A 19,691-nucleotide genomic window follows, 5' to 3' on the forward strand; every position below is an offset into this window, starting at 1 on the left:
CCTGGCATGAAGATGCAGTGACATGGGAACAGGACCCTGCTCCCTGCCAGCTGTGCTGTGCCTGTGCCCACAGCGGGGCTGTGGAGCAGGGGACAGCAGGCAGGACACAAGACCAGGGGCTCCGCTGGGTGCTGGGGGAGAGGGAGCACGGGGGGAGCAGGAGGGGCTGGGAAAGCAACTGCCACAGAGAAACGTGGCTTRGAAGAGGGAAAAGCAGATATAGGTRCAAAAGAGGCCTCATCCCAGGGCTGGGATGGCYGATGCTGAGGTGCCCCGGGTGTCCCGTTCCTTGTTTTGGAAGAGGGAGCATTAGGATGAGTGGCCAACTCAGTCACCCACGTGGGGCTCTCTGCTCTCTGTGACAGGTKCTGGGATCCCCCATCACACCCGTTCTGTCTCCTCACCCTGCTCCAGGGCAGCTCCCATGGGGCATGGCACAGGGATGTGGGTCACACCAGGACAGGGTTACTGCTTTGAGTCTGCACCATAACCCCGCACTGCCTGARGGGTGAAGGGCAGACAGTGTCCCACATGCAGTTTTTTCCTACACCAGGAATATGGTTGTGAAACCATTTTCTTTGTTTTACTCTTCCTTCTGTCCTGCACTTGCAGCTCAATGAGCAGAGTTGCCACTCGTGATTTCAGCTCRTGCATGGCCACCCCTGCTCGTAGGGCAGCCTTGTCCCTGCAGGGACTGCTGGGGCTGCCAGCTGAATCAGGTGGCTTTGCCCTGCTCCTTGGTGCTGAGGAGCTGCAGGTTCACTCTCTGAGCCTGGGATCCATCTGAAAATGCATCCCTTCCTCATGGAGCTGTGGGTGGGCTGGGCACTCCCTGCAGAGGGGTTGCCTTAGGGGAAGGAGTGGATGAGAGTGAGCAGAAGCTGCTGTGTGCCATGGACTGCAGCATCTGGAGTGCCCGAGGGACACTGCTGTGTGCCATGGACATGCCCGAGAGACACTGCTGTGTGCCATGGACATGTCCGAGAGACACTGCTGTGTGCCATGGACATGCCTGAGGCACACCGCTGTGTCCTGTGGCTGGGGACACCGCTGCCCTTTCGGGACCAGCTGTAGCTGCAGCCTTCCCATCACTGGACCCCCAAAGCCTCTCTTAGCAYACACTTTACAAGAGCTGTTTATTGTTTGTACCTAGGGCCGTTCCACCAACCCAGAYGAGCCAGCTCCCACAGTCCAGGGCATGTCTGGGGCCTCCTCACGCCGGTGCCCATGGCACGTGGAGATCGCGGTGCTCCGTGCTCATGCTGCGCCTCGGGGGCCCCACAGAGCCCCACAGTGCACTGTGAGTGGGGCTAGAGAACCTTCCAGGCACCAGGAATCCCAGGAGATGGCCAAAGGAAGAGAGCATCCTGCCCAGCCCCTTACTGAGTGTCAGGGCACTGTCCGGCTGTCCGCTGTCTGTGTTACAGCTCACACCACGCTGGGGACAGTGCTGGGCTCGCTCTGTTCCAAGAGTCCCACGGGGCTCTCACCAGCTCCCAGCTCCATCCAGGACCCGCAGAGGGGTGCCAGGAAGRGCCAGGCTGGTTCTGAGCTGGCTCTGTTAGGGCTGGTCCCGAGCAATGATGTCCYGGATGCAGGAGTACAGGAGCATGTACTGGTCCTGCAAGGGAGAAAGGGAGGTTAGAAGCAGGTTTGTGACAGAGACCTCCTGCTCACAGATAAACCTCGCAGTTTGCCTTAAGAAATTGTAATAAAGGAACAGGGTCGGAGAGCAGAGCAGGATTTGCTCTCCTGAGTGATCCATGAAGGTCCTGTGTCACCACAGGATAGAAAGGCAGAATCATGCCTGTCATACCATGTTTGTTTCCCCTCCTTCATCCCCCCCATGATGGGGTTGAGAGGAACATCCCATCCAGGATGGAGAGKACAATGTCACTGGGCTTCCTCCAGGTGCCCCAGTGGCTTTTGGAGGTGCGGTGGCGTTTGCATCCCAAACAAGAGCGAAGAGCAGCTCCAGCGACGCTGCAGGGCATGGAGCTGGAGTGCAAGAGGTGCAGCAGTGATCCGGGGCCACGAGGGAACACCTCTGGGCCAGGACAGTCCCGGTGTACCAGAGCCAGGTGCTGACAGCACATCAGGGTGGATGTGCTGACAGCACATCACCAAGGTACAGAAAAACCCGTGTGGGTTTAGCCCAGCTGCACTGTTTGTCTCTTTTTAGGACCACCAAACTGATCCAGCTGTGGGTTTGGAGGTTTCAAGTCCCCTTGTCTGTGTGTTTGGTAAGAGGTTCTGCCCYCATGCCAGGCTACCCCAAAACAACACCASGCTGCCCCAAAACARTGCCAGGCTGCCCCAAGATGATGACAAGCTGCCCCTAAACAACACCAAAATGAYGCYAGGCTGCCCCTAAATGACACCAGGATGCCCCTAAGCAATGCCAGGCTGCCCCTAAAYGATGCCAGACTGCCCTTAAATGACACCAGGCTGCCCCAAAACAATGCCAGGCTGCCCCTAAATGACAYCARGMTGCCCCTAARCRATGCCAGGCTGCCTCAAAAYRWYRCMMKGCYSCMWMAWAACAYCMRATTSCCCCARAATGATGCCAGGCTGCCCYGAAAYRAYGACAGGCTGCCTCAAAACGACACCAGGCTGCCCCAAAACAACACCAGGACTGACCAGGCAAGATGTGGGGAAGGTAAAYGGGGCCGTACCCAGGGCACAGAGTTGGAGGGCAGGGCCAGCCAGCACATAGGATGGGTTGGAATCACACGGCAGCGCCCGGGGGGGATTAGGGACATRCAAAGGGGCCCCCAAGAGCTCGTTAATGCGCTGGCTGAGCCGCGAGTCACGAGGAGCCTCCTCCCCGTGGTGGGTCCAGCCCCACGGAAGGGTCCGGAATGCTGTGGATCACACAATGGCCCAGGCTCCGGGTCACCAGAGCGTGCCGGCTCTGATTGGGAAATGTGACAGCCCAAGGCTGACCTCAGCACATTCAGTGCCCGGCCACATGCAAGAGCACATCMTCTGGGACACGCCACGCTGGAGCTGAATATCCCACAGTTATCCGTGGACATCCATCAAAGGGTCATCTCTCCCCTCACTTCCCCCCCAAAAATCCAGTGCCCCCAGCACAGAAGCAGCCGATGACCCTGGCAGACATAAAGGGATGCTGGCAAGCCCCGACAGGGATGGGGGAGGCTGGGGGGCAGCCCTGCTGCTCTGAGGGGAAGCAGCTCCTCTGCTGTCCCCCTTCAGCTGGACGGCAGCGTTTGATGGGCACTCGCTGTGCCTTTATGGCCATTTGGTGTCCCTGCAGCGCCGGGCGCCGCGGGAGCACAAAGCAGCTCTGACGCGGGGGCAGCAGCCGCTCTGCCCTCCTCTGGCTCCCACCACGCACATGGTTCACATTAATTAAGAATGTAATTAGCTTCTTGAAGGAGGCTCTGCAGCTGGGAAAGCTTGGAGAGATCCTCCCCGGTTCTGCTATGCCCTGTGGGGAGTGTTTCCAGGGATGTGCATCAGCTCATCCGGCAGCTGCAGCAGCTGGAGCRTGTCCAGAGGCATTGGTGCCACGAGTGACCGTCAGGACTGGCACGGCGAGGCTGGGCTGGCACGGAACAGCAGCGTCAGACAGGCCCACAGGGGTGCCACAGCAACATCAGACAGTGCCACAGACAATGCCACAACAGCATCAGACAGTGTCACAGCAGTGTTAGTTCCACAGCAGTGCCACAGCAGCGTTAGACAGTGCCACAGCAGCGTTAGACAGTGCCACAGAAATGCCACAGACAGTGCCACAGCAGCATCAGACAGTGCCACAGACAGTTCCACAGCCATTGCCACGGACAGTGTCACAACAGCATTAGACAGTGCCACAGCAGTGCCACTGCAGTGCCACCAGACAATGCCACCGCAGCGTTAGTGCCACAGACAGTGCCACGGACAGTGCCACAGCAGTGTCAGACAGTGCCACAGAAATAGCACAGACAGTGCCACAGCAGTGCCACAGCAGTGTCAGACAGTGCCTGCTAACGTGGCAGTGTGTCCTGCTGTCCCCTGACAGGCAGCCCCAGCTGCCACACCAGGCTCTGGCTCTGGGGGAGGCGGCAGGACAGGTACTGGCCGAGGGGACACTCTGGGTGCCCAGGCTGACCGCCATGCCCAGGAGGCAAGAGTGAGCAGGCAGGTCCTGTAGGATGGCACCAGTGCTCCACAGTTCCTGGGGTACAGTGGGAAGAGTGCCTGGCATTCACTGTGAGCTCAAATGCAATTTAACTGATCTCCAGAACTGAGGAGATGAAAAACTCCTGCCTGGAAAAAGTGACTGCCCTGAGTCCTTGGCGACTGACAGAGCCACAGGGTGGGGAAGAAGCGTGGAATGAATCCTGCTGAGGCTGGATGGGCTCCCAAGGGCAGCAGGGAGCACCCAGGGTGAGCAGGATGCACCAAGGCTCTGCTCCACCCTGCCCACCACCCCTCCGCCTTCCCACCTACCAGGGTCGGGGTCATGAGGCAGCAGCATCTGGCCAGCTGCAGGGTCACGCCGTAGATGTCCACAGTCCTCTCAGCTTTCATCTGGTGCAGCAGGCAATCCAGGGAGATCAATGTCCCTATCTGGCTCACACCACCACTGCAGGGGACAAGGAGGGGGTGGGGGGTCACTGATGCCAGGCCAGGCTGAGCTGAACCTCTCTGGAAGAGAGCGCCAGTCCCAGGAGCTGTGTTGGTGCTGTGAGCTCTCGCTGGGTCCAAGCGAATCCCTGCAGGGATGGCCTGGCCACCTCAGCCTGTCCCCCTGACCCAGCCCTGTTTGCCCTCTCTCCTCCCAGCCCTTGGCAAAACATTGCTCCCTGTGACCTCCCAGGCTCAGAACCTCCACTGATTGCCAGGGGCCAAGCACCAATGTGCCCCAAGGGCACRGAAGGGAAGGTTTGTCGGTGCCATGCCAGGAACCAAGCAGCCTGGTGTCCTCCAGCTCTGGGAGGCTGCCCGTGGATGGAGCTGTGACCCTGGGTACCTGCAGTGCAGCAGCAGAGGGCCCACCCTCCTGCGGTGGGGTGTGCACCGCCGGACAGTCGTGAGCAGCTCCATCAGACCCTGCACATCGGGCTGCTGCTTGCTGCTCCACAGCGTGTACAGGAACCGCTGCACCTGCCTCTCCTTCGCCTTCTTCTCCTGTGGGATACAAAGAGCTGCTGTGGCTGGTGGGATTTGGGTGTTTGGTGAGTTTGGATGCAGAGGGGCCCCAGTTCTCCCAGTTCTCCCACCCTTAGGCTGCCCGAGGCTTGTCTGAGCTCACTGGCAGCCTCTGGACAGCTGCCCAGGCATCTCTGCTGGGCACTGCCCACCACCCACACAGAGGATACGGTGATCCTGGCAACCTGCACTCTTCCCACAGCACCCTGACCTGCTCCTGGAGAGGGGACTGACACTTGTGTGGGCCTTTGCAAAGGGGTCAGAAAGACCTATCAGACCAAAGGGGTGGGGGAAGCCCCCAGGGCCTCTCCCATGCATCTCCTGTGTCCACTCAGTTCTGGGTGTTGTGATCCAGACTCTCTCCTGCAGTTGYGGACTGCTGGCACTCTGCCCTTGCAGTCTGGAGAAGTGCCCACTGACCTTTCAGCCCCTACAGACCCACCCCAATCCCAGGAGGTGGGAGCCAGGACAGCCCCACGGACACATACGTGTTTCAGTCTGAGCTGGGTACATCTCCATCCCGAGACAAGCTTYTCTGTGTCACACTGGATGGTCAGTGTCTTCGTGCAGAGCGAGTCTCCTTCCAGGGGCCAGCACACCTCACCTGGCACCTGTGTGCAACAGGAGTTTGGCTTCCTGCTGTCTTAGGTTCCATGGAAGGTGTAAGAAAAGCAGTCTGTATTCCATCACCATCTCCATGAGCTGTTAAACCAGCTGGGGCAGAGTTCTTTATCCTCAGCATGACCCAGCCCTGATAACACCCTTGGGGGGTCCATCTCTGCTCATGGGCCATCGAGGGCTCTGGGAATGATCCATGGAATTCCATCATCCCATTGGGGGATGCCCTGTCCAGAGAGGAGCAACTGGACATCCCTACTGGCACATAAACTGAAGCCTGGGGACAGTGGGACACTTCTTCTACTGCATTCTCAGAGGAGAGGAGCTGAGAACCACCCCTGGACCTCCAGAGATGGACTGGACCAGTCTGCAGGATCAATGCTTGGTCGAGAGCACATTCATCACTGCAATGGGGCTGCACCACCATTGACCATTGCACATCCCTCACTGCAACGGGGCTGCAGCCACCACTGAACATTGAACATTGAACATTGAACCAGAGCACATCCATCACTCCAATGGGACTGCAGCCACCACCCTGTTGCCCAACAGGATGTCAGGTTATATTCTGACTCTGTCAGTTTGAGCTACAGTTTCTATATTATTGCCTTTATTTTAATTTTTCCTATTAAATTGTAGTTGTGACTTAGAATCTCTGGTAACATATTTGTCTGGAGGCAATTCCCCCGCTGGTTTGCTTTCAATCTAGGATACCTGTTGATGGTCATTGTCTGTCACATCAGTCACCATCTCCGGGGTCTGTGGTGGGGCTGGACCAAGAGCACACCCAGCATCTCCCCATGGCTGTTCATGCCCCACCTGAGGGAGCTCTGGGAACAGCAGCAGGTTCAGGCAGCCCATCTGGGAACCCAAAGCTTCCTGGCAGCAGGAATCTGCTCAGCCASTGTCTACCTGTCAACTGGGCAGGGCAGGAACTGCTGCCCTTGGTCTCATGCAGATGCAGCTGGAAGGGCAGGAGCTGAGCCCAGGCATGAGGGACAGAAGGACCTGTCTACCCTGAAAAGCTGTGGGAGCTCCTGGACCCAGGAAAGGTCCAGCTTTCGTTGAGCTGGCTTTGCATGCAGGCTCAGGAGGCAGTGAAGAGTTTCGAGAGCTCTGCCAATTCCAACTCCACCAAAGAGATCCCCCCTCTGCCATGGCACAGGTGGGCACAATGCCTTACCTCCCCCTTCTCCTGCCATGGGAGAAGTGTCAGGATCGTGTGGACATCCTGTTCCCACACCAGGGTCCAGAAGTCCTCCATGGTCAGCTTGTCAGGGCCATGGATGGCCAGATAGTCCCTGCTGGAGCTGCAGCCCTGGTGGGGAATGTAAATGTTACTGTCCTGCTGGAGAGGGTGTGCTGTCTGCCCAGGTGGATGTGAGAGGAGTTGGGAGGGGAGGGGAGGGGAGGGGACCTCAGCAGGTCAGGAGGCAAGAAGAGAAGAGAAAGCACTGAGGGAGGGCAAGCAAGGGAAGTATGTTCTCAGTTCTCTCAATCCCTTCTTCTCCATGCAGGTTCACAGTGACAATTACGCTTGGAGCAGTGCAGGAGCCAGGGCACAGTGGCACAGCGAGGATGAAACACCCAGGGCACAGGGCTGGGTGCTGCTGCTGGGGTGCAACTCACCGGGATACGCCACGATTGCAGCAGTCCTGAGAATGGGCCCTGCTCCAGCAGGGAGAACTTCACTCTGGAGCGATCATCTGCAAAGCAAGCGGGAGCTGGAGGAGTTTGAGGCAGTCTCAAACTCCAACAGCCTCTGCAGACTGACTGTCACACCAATCCGATCCTTCCTGCACCACTTCCTGGCAAAGGCATGCCCTGCTGCACTGCTCATCCCTGGCCTGTGGATATTGGGTCCCAAAAGACAAGTCCTTATGCCAGCCTCTGGTAGTGCAGGTCACTCGGTGTGTGAGCCAATGGAGATTGGCCTCTGATCAAGGATGGAGAGCTCTGGGCCTCTGTTCTAGTGTTTGAGCATCTTCATGGAAACTCATTATTCCTTCCACTGAGTAGGATTACCCTCCCAAATCACCCCCTGTGTCTCTCATCCCTCCATGGCACGGCTCTGGGAGGTCTCCGTGCCTTCCCTGTGCTGTCCCACAGGTAGCTGAAATCAGCGATAAGAACTCCCCTTTGCCTTCTCCATGCTGAGCAAACCCACCTATCCCAGCCCCAAAAACCACGTGCTCCATCCCAAACACCTCAGGAGCCTTCTGGTGGAGTTGCCAAAGTCTCAAAATACTTTCTCGTGCTGTGGACTACCAGCCCAGGTCCAGCCTGGCTTTTCAGAGGAGGAAGAGGAGCAGGAAGGAAGAGGATGGAAGGTGTCCCAGAACTCACATGGCAGGATGCTGGAAGAGGGCCGTGTCTGCTGGCTGCCTGAAGATGGTGATGCAGAGCTGGCTTCTTCCTTGACAGCTTCCAGGAGGGCCTGCAGGAGTGAGAGAGAGGGGAGGAAGGGTCAGGAGCAGGACAGGAGGAACCAGGGCCTCCTGAGGACACTTGGACTCCAGGCTGCCAGGTGTGTGCCATGTGGTCAGCAAAAGACTGCTGCTGTCCAGGCAGGACCCAGGAAGGAGGGGGTGATGGACAGACCCTGAGCAGTGCAGAATGCATGAGGGAGCTCTGGGCCTGGGCGTGCAGCGCCATGGAGAGGGGACACTGCCAGAATGGAGAGGGAACACTGCCAGAATGGAGAGGGGACACTGCCAGAATGGAGTGGGGACATTGCCAGAATGGAGAGGGGGACGCTGCCAGAATGGAGAGGGGGATGCTGTCAGAATGGAGAGGGAACCCTGACAGAACACCCAGGAAACCCACTCAGGAAGCACCTTAGGGATGTCCCCATGACACAGACCTGTGGGTGTCCCCAGTAACACAGCCCTGCGGGGTGTCCCCATGACACAGACCTGCGGGTGTCTCCATGACATAGAACCACAGGGTGTCCCTGTCACACAGACCCATGCGGCGTCCCCGTGACACAGACCTGTGGGTGTCCCCTGTCACACAGACCCACGCAGTGTCCCCCAGCCTGCCAGCTGCAGTCCCTGCCCAGGTGCCCTCAGCACACACGGCTGTGGCAGCGCTCCCTGCAGCTGCCCGGGCCAGTTCTCACCTCGTACTCCCTCAGGAAGCCCATATGTGCCTTGGCTGCCTTCTGGGCGTAGTGCTGGGCAAAGCTCTTCAGCGGGATGGGGCAGGACCTGCGGACAGAGCCGGGGCATGAGGCTGAGGCTGAGCTCACTGACCCAGGTGGACAGAGCTGGCAGTRACCTGCACTCCTCCAATGCCAGGGGTGTCTCAGGTTCCCAGCCCAGCTCTGGCCCTGACAGCCTGCTCTCCCCTGCACAGGCAGCTCTCAGTGGCACAGCCCAGGGCTCATTCCCAAGAGGCAGCAAGGACAAGGACATCCTGTTCTGCATGAGGGGGGAGACAATCTGACCACAAGGACAGGYGTGTGACTCCCAGATGCAGCCCCAGGACAATGAGACAGGTGGTCAAAGCCATGCCCAGCTGGACCTTGCCCTGTCCTCTCAGCCTCCATTAGGAGGGACACCCCAAGGCCACCCAGCTGCCCTGAGCCTCTCCAGTTTGATCACATCTCTGGGCCATGCCTGGGCTGCGAGGGCAGGGGCTGAAGGAAATGCCTTCCCCAGCACAGCTCTCTGGCACTGGTGTACCAGGAATGCTGGCACTTTGCTCTGTGCTGGGTGATGCCCATGAACAGGTGATGCCTTAAGATTTTAGCTTTTGTATTCTTCATGTATCTGTAATCCTGTAATTCTTTAGTGTACAGCAGTGAGCTCCTGTTCTCCCATTTTTACACAAAACAATTCTTCTCCAGGCCCCAAACTCAAGGACACCTCACTGTGCCAGGCCCCAAGAGATGGAAACAACAGAGAATTGGGGCAGCCAACTTGGAGTGAATGACTGCATTGGCTGAGCTGCAATTGGAGGATTCAGCCCTGATGTGCAAATGGACAAAAGTGAGAAAGGGTGAAAAACCCGTAAGCCATTGTCCATTGTGGGTGCAGCCCCTGGCTGGGCTGGGACTGCCCTGAATGGCCCTGAAGGCTCTTCCATAAATACAACTTCTTTTTGATTCTCTGAATTTTGTCCAGCCTCTGGTTTAGGTAAGCTGGATTTTAGGCATCACAGGGAGAAGCTCCTGTGCTGACCCTTCCCAAAACACACGGTGGGGATGGCTGGCTGGGCTTCCCTGTCCATCTGTCCGGGAGCCAAGGCTTGCCCTGGAGGGGTGGTGGATCAGGGTGGGCAGAGGGGCAAAGCACAGCAAGGCCTTACCTCTCTGTCCCTGCTAAACCCAGCAAAGGCTCCTCCAGGATCTTGTCCAGAATGCAGCTGTGCAGGAAAATGTACTGGGACTGGAAGGCAAAGGCACAGAGTCACACCGCAGAGACAGCACGGCACGGTGGGCATGGTCTGGCTGTCCTCAAGGGGAGCGCTGACCCCGTGTCCCAGCCCCGAGGACTGGAAATGGGAGATGGGAGATGGGAGATGGGAGATGGGAGATGGGATATGGGGCATCACGGACCCACAACGTGGTGAGAGCAAGGATCTGCCTGCAAAGGGACTGATCCTGTTTCCCAGTGCTCCGGGGTCTTCCTGAGCCTCCTGGGAAGTGTCTGACACTCTGGATGTTGCTGCTGTGGTTCTAGCAGGGCATGGAGCTGCTGAAAACCGCCCCAGCAGTTTCCACTCCAGCTGAGATGCTGCTTTGAATGATGGATAATGATTTTTGCCTATTATTTTTATATGTCCTTTAATATATTTTATATACCCTTCTAAAYATTTCTGTACCCTTTATGTATCCTCGTACCCTTCACCTGCATACTTTTAATTCTTGTAGCCTAATATTCTAGCTTAATATATTTATTTATTATAAATGTATATTTATTATAAATACATATATAAATCATATACAAATATATAAATATATTTTATATTATAAATATATTATATATAATAAATATATAAATATATATATTATAAATATATATTTATAAATATATTAATTTTAAAAGCTCTGCTGGGCAGAAAAACCAAACATCCTCACTAAGAGATCAGCGTGCCCTGTACTATCTTAAACCTATTAAAAACGCCATTAAATACTGAGGTAAAACCCTTTTATCCCCTTAACTGTGTCTATGCCATAATTAAACTAGCAAATAAATACAATAATTAAATATAATTATGTATTATATAATATTTTTATATCTCTCTATTATTTATATTAATAAGTAATATTAATATAAATAATAATTTATATTATATATTACTTACTCTACATTCTATGTATAGATATATTATATATAATTACAATATATAATAATATAAAATTGTGATATAATGTGATATAATGTGATATAATGTGATAATATAATATAATATAATATAATATAATATAATAATTATCTATAATGATATATAATAATATATTATATTATATGATAAATAATATATATAATATATTATACATATTATATATAAATAATATATGATATATATAATTATATGTATAGATATATAATTATAAAATTTTAAAATAGCAATAATTAAAACTAGCCAATCAAGGCAACCTGAGCAGCACGATGGCACAGTGACAGGCTGGGGACCAAGCCAGTCCTGTGAATTTCAGTGGAATGAWGTGAGGGGCTGGGGGAAGGAGGGAGCAGGCATCTCACCAGCGTCTGAATCATCAGGTACCGGTTCATCCTGAGGGCGTACACAACGCCGAAGATGTCCACTGCCTTCTCCTGCTTCATCTGCTGCAGCAGCCGGTCCAGGGCGATGAAGGTGCCGCTGCGACCCACGCCGGCACTGAGGGCATGGACAGGATTACCCTCCCAAATCCCCCCCGTGTCTCTCATCCCTCCGCAGCACAGCTCTGAGAAGGCTCCGTGTCTTCCCCATGCCTTCCCACTGAAATCAGCTGAAATATGCTCGCTACATATTTGGAACAGAGTGACCCACACCACTWCCCTCCAAGGGTTAAACCAGGCCCATGGCTCCCTGCAGCTGCAGCACAGCCAGGCACTGACCCCAGCATGGCACCCGGGGACTGAGGGGTCATTCAGGCTGCCCTGGGATGGTGCTGACCATCTCCAGCTGCCCCACACCCTGGGTACCAGCAGGACCCTCATCCCCCTGCTCTGTCCCACTGTCCCCTCCCTCTGCCCCTGGGGACAGAGCCTCACCTGCAGTGCACGAGGGTTGGCCCCGTGTCCTTGGTGCTCTGGATGTGCTCCCTGACCAGCTCTCGGAAGGCCATGATGGATGAGGTGGACTCGGGGATGCCGTGGTCGGGCCATGAGGTGTAGTGGAGGTGGGACACGAAGCGCTCCGCCCGCTGACCCTCCTGTGGGGGATGGGTGGGGGTGGGCTCACACCCTGCGGCCCTGGGGACAGCTGGGGACAACTATGGACACCTGGGGACACCTGAGGACAGCTATGGACAGCTGGGGACAGCTATGGACAACTAGGGACAGCTGAGGACAGTAGAGGATACCTGGAGGCAGCTATGGACACCTAGGGACATCTGGGGACAGCTGGGAACAGCTGGGGACACCTGGGGACAGCAGATGATGTCTGGAGACAGCTAGGGACAGCTGAGGACACCTAGGGACAGCTGRGGTCACCTGGGGATAGCTGGGGACAGATAGGGACAGCTGGGAACACCTGGGGACACCTCTGGTGCCCAGCTGGGACCCACCCTGAGCTGGGCTCACCCAGCTTGAGGAGCTGCGGGGACACAGCCATCAAACCTCGAGTGTCCACCACGAAAAGGGAAACTGAGGCCCATTTCAGGAGCCCTTCTGGTGCCAGGAGAGGAGCCAGGCACTGACCCTGCCAGGGCTGCTGTGCTCCTGTTGGCTCCTGCGCTCCTGGTGGCTCCTGCTCCTCCATCCTCCCCCACAGCGTGACACAAGCTGGACATCCCTGTGTCACCCATCTGAAGGGACACACTGCTCCTCGGGGCTTGGATCTTCTCTGAGCACCACAAACGGYGGGGAAAGGTGCCACCACCACTGAGGAGAAATGCCAGGGCCCACCCCCAGCCCCCAACATGTCCCCATGTCCCCTGGGGTCCGTACTCACATGCCACAGCTTGAACTCCCGCGTGGTCCACTCCTCAGCACTGCTCTGCGTCAGCAGCTGGACACGCACCTGTCCGTAGGAGATCGGGGCAGATTCCGACGGCCAGTAATGGTCACACAGCACCTAGGGCAGGACAGGGGCCCCATGAGGGACAAGGTGACCTTTGGGGAGAGTCTGGGGAGCTGTGAGGGAAGCCAGGACACGCCTTGGGGAGCGGGCAGGGGTGCATCCCCTTCCCAGCGGGAGCTCTGCACGGTCTACCCCGCAGCCTCTTGATCTGGATCTCAGCCTGCTCCAGAAAAAAGGACCTGTGCAGGTCCCATCATCCCTGGAGACCGGGCTGGGACTGCCCTGAATGTACCTGAAAGCCCTTCAATAAACAGAACTGCTTTTTTATTCTCTGAATTAACCTCTGTGAGGGACAGCCCGTGTGAGGTGGCTCGCCCAGAGCACGTGGCAGTTTCAGACTCTGCAGGAATATCTGAGGGTGATGGGCACAGCCCCAGCTAAGTCCCACTTCTGTCCCAAGTTTAGATCAGCCTCTCTTCCCCCAAACCGCCTGCCAGGGAAGGGTATGGGCTGTGCTGGCCCTGGGGCCATATCAGTGCAGGGTTTTTGGGGAGGGCTCGGCTCACAGCCCCAGGACAGGGCAGGGCTGGTCCCACCTACCCGCCCGTTCTCCATGCACACTGTCAGCATGATGATGTTGCACACGTTCTGCTCCCACACCAGCCTCCAAAAGTCCTCTATGGTTTTCTTCAGGGGCCCCTGGGTGGCGATGAACTCTTGCTGGGATGTGTAGCCCTGAGCAAGAGGCAGACAACAGCAAGATGGGTTGGCAGGTTGCCCATGTGGGTGGGTCCTGCCCTGGGACCAGTCAGTGCCTGGTCTGTTTTTGTGGCAGAAGGAGAAATTGCTGTTGCCCTCAGCCCACGTGGGCACAGTTCCAGCTAATCTCAGAGGCAGCATGAGCTGCCCAGCACATGCTCTCTACATATCTGGAATAAAGTCACCCMCACCATTTCCCTCCAAGCAGTTCCTCATTCAGTCTGACCAGGGAATGACAGATCTGKGTCTTCCCTGCGCTTCCCCCTGAGTGCTGAGGGTGGGGTGAGCATGCAAGGTCTCGGGGTGTTTCTCTGCCCTTGCACACACGCGTGCCCCCAGCTCCACACACCGTGCATGCTGCGTGCCCTGCCTGTTACCTGGGAACCCCTCCCGGCTGGGGGGTGAAGGCACAGCTCCGGGCTTGTTCAAATGCAGCTGCACAGAGCAGAAGGGGAAAGAGCAGGCAGAGAGACAGGGCAGTAAGCTGGGAGGTGATGGAAGAGGACAGACAGCTCATGAGAAGAAAGCAGAGAGCCCGGCCGGTGTTCCACACTCACACTCTGCACCACGGCGTTTGCCACCCGACAGGCTCCATGGGGCAGCCACACACCTCCACCCTTCCCCAGCTCCTTGCTGGYCCGTGCCAGCTTCACCAGCATCTCATGGTGCCCACCAGCCCTCACAGAGGGGGCAGAGTYTGTGTGACATTGCCCCATGGCCATGTCCCTGCGGGGAAGGCAAGCGGGCACTCACAGGCATGAAGTTGGCRTTGATGTAGTCTGAGTGTGGATCATCCCCCTGCTGGCTTAGCTTGACCCGAGAGTGATCGTCTGAAAGAGACCCCCACACACAGGTGAAACCCCACACCCACAGGTGAGCCCCTGGGGCAGCCCTTCAGCAGGACAGGGCCGGGGTGACCCAGTGGGATTGCTGGGATTGACCCCAGCAGCCCCGGCAGGGAGGCTCCGTGCTCCACCAGGAACCTTCTCCCTGCAGAGGTGAGCACTGCTCACCAGCTGGGCTGGCAGGGGATGGGAAAACACAACTGGGGTCACAACGCCCATCAGTGGAGCTCGAGGACCCCCTTTGGTGCCCAGCCAGGACCCACCCTGAGCTGGGCTCACYCAGCTGGAGGAGCTGYGGAGCATGGGGGCTCAGCCCKGGCTCAGCCGCTAARCCTCGAGCAGGAAAATGGAAACTGAGGCCCATCCTGCTTGCAGGAGAGGAGCCAGGCACTGAGCCTGCCCTTGAGCCTGCCCAGTGAGATCCCACCCCAGCTGCTGGGGGACAAGGGAGGTGATGGCACTCACAGGGCAGCACGTGGGGATATCTGTTCTTGGAGGCATTGGCTGGGAGCTCAGCCTCCACCTTCGACTGCTCCTTCCCCACTTCCTTCAGCTCCTGTAGGACAGGGGAGAAAATCATGARCATTGCCCTGGAGAGCTCTTGACCAGCTCAGCTCCCTGCCCATGGCCAGCAGCTCCATCTGGAGGGTAAAGAGGATTCCCCTCACACAGGGAACTGCTCCACTCCTTCACATGGCCTGTGGAGGCTTTTCCCACTGCCTTTTTCAACAGCACTGTTCATATTTAAAAGAAAAATCTGAGAACAAGTACTGGGGGAAAGCCCCAGAAATCTACCACAAAGCTCAGAGGATTCTGTGCTGAGCAAACAGAAATATCTTGTGCTGCATCTGCCTCTGCCCTGTGCTCACTCAAAAAGCTAGAGAAGGGTGATCCAAACAGGGTGTGAAATTGCTGGTGGGAATTTGAAAGATGATGCAGCAGAAGATTCCAGAGGCTGCAGATGTTGGCAGTGGGAGCCAGGGAAGGCAGCCCAAGGTGAAGCTCACAGTCTGGAGGCCTGAGAGTGCTCCTTGACCTCCCCTCTGGCTGCAGGCTCTTTGCTGACACTGTCAGGGTGGTTCTCATTGCCACCCCTCTCATCTTCACCTCCTGYCCCTGTCCTACTTCATCTTACACCACACGTGTTTCAACCAGAACTGGAACAAAACAGGTTTTGAGCACAGGAACTGCCTGATCACTGGGTCCATCCCATCTGTGGTTGCTTCACAGGGTGGCTGGATTGCTAGAGAAGGGTGACTGTCCCTGGAGAGGGGCACTCCACACCCAACAGCATGAGCCACTGAGTGGAGAAATAAGGTGTCATCTCTAGGAGGAGTAATCTCACCTCAAACTCCTGGAAAAAAGCGTGGTTAGCATTTGCTGTCTTCATCTCATAGTACTGCTTGAAGCTCTGTAGGGGAACTGGCCGGTGGACATTTCTGCAGGGAATGAAGTCCAGAGGAAAACTGGCCTTAGCTACTGGGAACTCTGGCCAGCCAGTCAGGGGACACTGGGACAGCCCAGGCATGAGACCTGCAGGACCTGGGTGCACACACAGGGATGGTTCATAGCCCACTCAYTGTCCAACAGTTTAATTTGGGAAGGGTTTCAGGGTGATGAGGATGTTCTCTTTTCAGAGGAGGGACAGACAGTGCATTGATTTGGAATGGAGATGGACAATGAACACTGAACTTGGGAAAGACTGATTTATAAAATAAGCAAGGAGAGGAGACATTTGGATTTTCCCTGAGTCAAAGCATGAAAAAGGAAGTGAAAAGGACAGTGGGAACTGCAGTGGGGCCGTACAGAGGGCAGACAGCACTCACCTCAGGCTGTAGGTCACCATTTCCTGGGGCAGGCTGCTCTTCTTGGTTCTAGAACCAAAGCACAGGAGCTTTAGTTAGTTCTGCCTGCAGCCAGGGATGGATGCCATAGGGCACTGTGTATTGGGTTTTGTGATTTAACCCCACAGAAGCATCTCCTCTCTCCCCTCTGGCTTTGGCTGCTGAGCTTGCCAGGCCAGGCACAATCCCGCTAGCCCACATTCTGGTTTGTCTAACTCTCTTTTTACACCCTCTCCCTGCTCTCCTCCAGGCCTGGCACTGAAGGCTGGCTATCTCAGCGTGCACCCAGCAGGTAAGACATGGCTCATGCTCACCTCTTGGCTCTGAGCTGTTTCCAGTAAACCAAAGCAAAAATAGCTGCAAGTGTCAGAAGAAACCCCACAACAATTCCAGCGATTATTGGCATTGAGAGCGGAGTTGTGTCTGCACCGGATCCAGCAGCTGGAATTGGAAAAAGAGAGTACAGAGAGAAGTAAGAATCAGTAAAGAAGTTTTTTTATGATGAGGGTGGGGAGGGCCTGGCACAGATTGCTCAGAGAAGCTGGAAGTGTCCAAGGCTACRTTRGASGGGGYTTGGAGCAAACTGGGAKAGTGGAARGTGTCCCCRTGGCAGGGGGARTGGAATGAGATGAGCTTTAGGGTCCCTTCCAACCCAAACCATTCTACAATTCYRTTACAAATGGCTGCATTTATTCTATTTATTATATTTGCTGTAGCCTATGAGCTCTCTCTGGCAGTTCATCACCTCTAACCCACACAGCCAGGCAGGGAAGATGCCACCCTCCAGCTTACCTGAGAACATGGTGAATGTCACAGCAGGGGCCACTGGGTCATATTTGGTGAAGGCAGCAATGCTGAACCTGAAGGTGAAGCAGAGTCCTGTGTCAGGGACAGCCTGAGCCAAGCACAGCACCCAGCACCCAGCACCCAGCACCCAGCAGGCAGCACCCAGGGGAACACAACCACTGCCTCTGCCTTGAAATGCTGCATTGGAAAAAGCTGGTTTTGTGTTATGGATTTAGGGGATGTACGGAAATGGTCTTTCCTCCATTTTCTGCCTCTTGGACAAGTTTGTTGCACTTGGAAGAGCACAAGAAACTGTTCAGAAAGCAGAAATGGGAAGCAGCTCTCCTCTGAAGTGTTATCTACAGAGATAAGTAGTGGCTGGCCTTTTACAGGACATAAATACCTAAAACCTCATAGTTCCTGTCAGCTGATTAACTGGGTTGACCAGGAAGAGTTGAGCCCTGTTTGACACAGGGGCACTCAGCTGGAAGGGCTGAGSCCTGAGTCAGACCCTTCCATGCACACACAGATGTGAATGGGGCACCCTCCTCCCTGTGGAAATGTGCCCCTCATCCCCTCCTGGCAATGGGCATACCAATCCCCACAGCTCCCATCTGAGCAGATGACTTAGAATTAGCAAAATTTAGATTTGGAATTTAGCAAAAGCACGTTGCTTGTGCCCTATGTGCAAGGCAAAGCTTTTAAAGGCAGCTTYGTATTTTAGCAGCCAAGAGTTTGTAACTGAGTGTGGGTCCCGTCTGGCAGCACCCTACAGCCGGCTGTCAGGGCACAGACCTCCCTTGGAAAGTGATCCTGCAGATGCTGAGATGGGGAAGGACTTTACAAGTAAGTAAAGTTGTAAAGTAGGTATGATTATTTGTGGTGCACACCTTTGCAGTACAACTCTCTGGTTTTTATTGAGTTATTATTGGATACATAGGGATTGAGTTTTGCAATTCGCCTATATATATTCATTACTTGTCTCTGCATTTTATGCTAATGGGTTTCCATGTGTTTACACATGCATTTTGCACTCTGGTGGTGGTTTTTAGGTGGTCTTTTGATGAAGTAGGAAGTCTAAAGTTGACTTTTTTACTTTTTGTTTCTGTGCATGCTTTCTGGTTGGTATCAGTTCAAACTTTTGAGTTGGTTTTTACTGGTTTGAGGGTCTAAAGAATAGYAACTCGGTTACGGATGTCTTTTTTWAAATTATATTTGGCTAGCATGATTAATGGTGGGCAAGATAGGCACTACAGTGAAGGCTTAGCCCAGTCAGCTTTGCTTAAGCAGTTACTATTAACTCTTTTGTTTTCCCATGTCTGATGACATGGCATGAAAGATGAGGGTTTGTGRAKAAATAACTCCCTGAAAGACAAGAAACAGGGACAGAAATTCTGAGCGGGGATGGGCTGTCAGCTTTTCATCACCCAACCAGTCATTAACTCCCAAAGTAGCACAGTCTACTGAGGATATTTGGGTTAGATATTTAGGCTGAGTGTTCCATGTACTGAGGGTATTTAGGCTGGATATTTAAGATATTTAGGTYGGATATTTAGGTCGAGTGCTGTTTGAACTGAGGACATTTAGGTTGTTTAGGGCAGCCAAACTGAAAGGAAGCTGYGGTGTAAAAGCATTTTCTGGTCCTGAATAACTGGGCAGGTGAGTACATGTTATTGAATCATGTTACTGAATCATGGCAGGGGCACTAATGACAGGGCCTGATGGCCATGAATGAGCTGCTCCCCCCTGGGAGGGCTCTGCTGGAGTGAAAACTGTGAATTGGGATGGGCAGGTACAGAGGCTCTGCTTGGCTTGCAGTGCCTGGGTGTGGAGGGCTSTCCTGGTGTGACTGTGCTGTTGTTGAGGTCCCTTTGAGGCTGCTGGCAGACCTTGGTCTGAGCCCTGTGCCCTGCTGCTCCCTCTCCATCCCCAGYTGACCCCTCTGCATCCCTCCTGAGCTGAGGCTGAGGGGTGAAACAGTGAACTTCCACCCTGCCACGCCTGAGGGTGAGGTGTCAACAATACACAACAGATGGATTTGATGGACAATCAGTCTCCAAGGTTCTGAAAGCTCCTGAGATTCCCATGCSAGCCTAGGGACCCAGGATGAGCATGGGATGGACATGGGATAGGAGTGCACTGTCAGCCATTCTCCCTCCAGGCAGAATAACACAGCACACAGAAATCGCTCTCTGCTCTTCATGACCCCATTCTGGGGGGAATTTCCTAGGTAATGGCCCTCTGGAAACTCCCTTCTGTTTTTCTCCTGGGAAAAATGGTCATTTCCCACTCCCCTCAGTGTTATCTGGGCCAGTGCTGCCCCAAACAGCACCTTAAGAGCCCCTGATTGGCATAAATGTGAGTATAAAATAACTTGGTAAGAATCAGTTTACTTTTTCCATATCTGCAGACAGGAAAAGTAGTGAGAGGAAGGAAGGAAGGCGCGGAAGGAAGGCGCGGAAGGAAGGCGCGGAAGGAAGGAAGG

At 54.8% G+C, this 19,691-nt stretch overlaps 1 protein-coding gene across 2 annotated transcripts in view; it reads right to left on the reverse strand.

Annotated features, from left to right (window-relative positions):
• Positions 1–1,104: 1,104 nt before the first annotated feature.
• Positions 1,105–19,691, reverse strand: part of LOC130584720 (receptor-type tyrosine-protein phosphatase V-like) — a 48,451-nt gene continuing 29,864 nt past the window's right edge. For both annotated transcript variants that reach the window (XM_057384869.1, XM_057384868.1), the window contains exons 22-40: positions 17,213–17,280; positions 16,735–16,861; positions 16,403–16,450; positions 15,922–16,015; positions 15,042–15,132; positions 14,485–14,561; positions 13,573–13,707; positions 12,904–13,026; positions 12,003–12,163; positions 11,490–11,625; positions 10,090–10,169; positions 8,900–8,987; positions 8,125–8,215; positions 7,408–7,484; positions 6,962–7,096; positions 5,649–5,771; positions 4,982–5,139; positions 4,459–4,594; positions 1,105–1,621 (exon numbers count right to left, since the gene is read on the reverse strand). In XM_057384869.1, the coding sequence (XP_057240852.1) occupies positions 1,562–1,621; positions 4,459–4,594; positions 4,982–5,139; positions 5,649–5,771; positions 6,962–7,096; positions 7,408–7,484; positions 8,125–8,215; positions 8,900–8,987; positions 10,090–10,169; positions 11,490–11,625; positions 12,003–12,163; positions 12,904–13,026; positions 13,573–13,707; positions 14,485–14,561; positions 15,042–15,132; positions 15,922–16,015; positions 16,403–16,450; positions 16,735–16,861; positions 17,213–17,280 (2,008 nt within the window). In that variant the 3' untranslated portion in view covers positions 1,105–1,561. The remainder of the gene's footprint in view (positions 1,622–4,458; positions 4,595–4,981; positions 5,140–5,648; positions 5,772–6,961; positions 7,097–7,407; positions 7,485–8,124; positions 8,216–8,899; positions 8,988–10,089; positions 10,170–11,489; positions 11,626–12,002; positions 12,164–12,903; positions 13,027–13,572; positions 13,708–14,484; positions 14,562–15,041; positions 15,133–15,921; positions 16,016–16,402; positions 16,451–16,734; positions 16,862–17,212; positions 17,281–19,691) is intronic.

Source organism: Malurus melanocephalus, unplaced genomic scaffold, assembly GCF_030028575.1.
Source record: "Malurus melanocephalus ecotype Western Australia unplaced genomic scaffold, MMel_1.1 scaffold_752, whole genome shotgun sequence".
Classification (NCBI taxonomy): Eukaryota; Metazoa; Chordata; class Aves; order Passeriformes; family Maluridae; genus Malurus; species Malurus melanocephalus.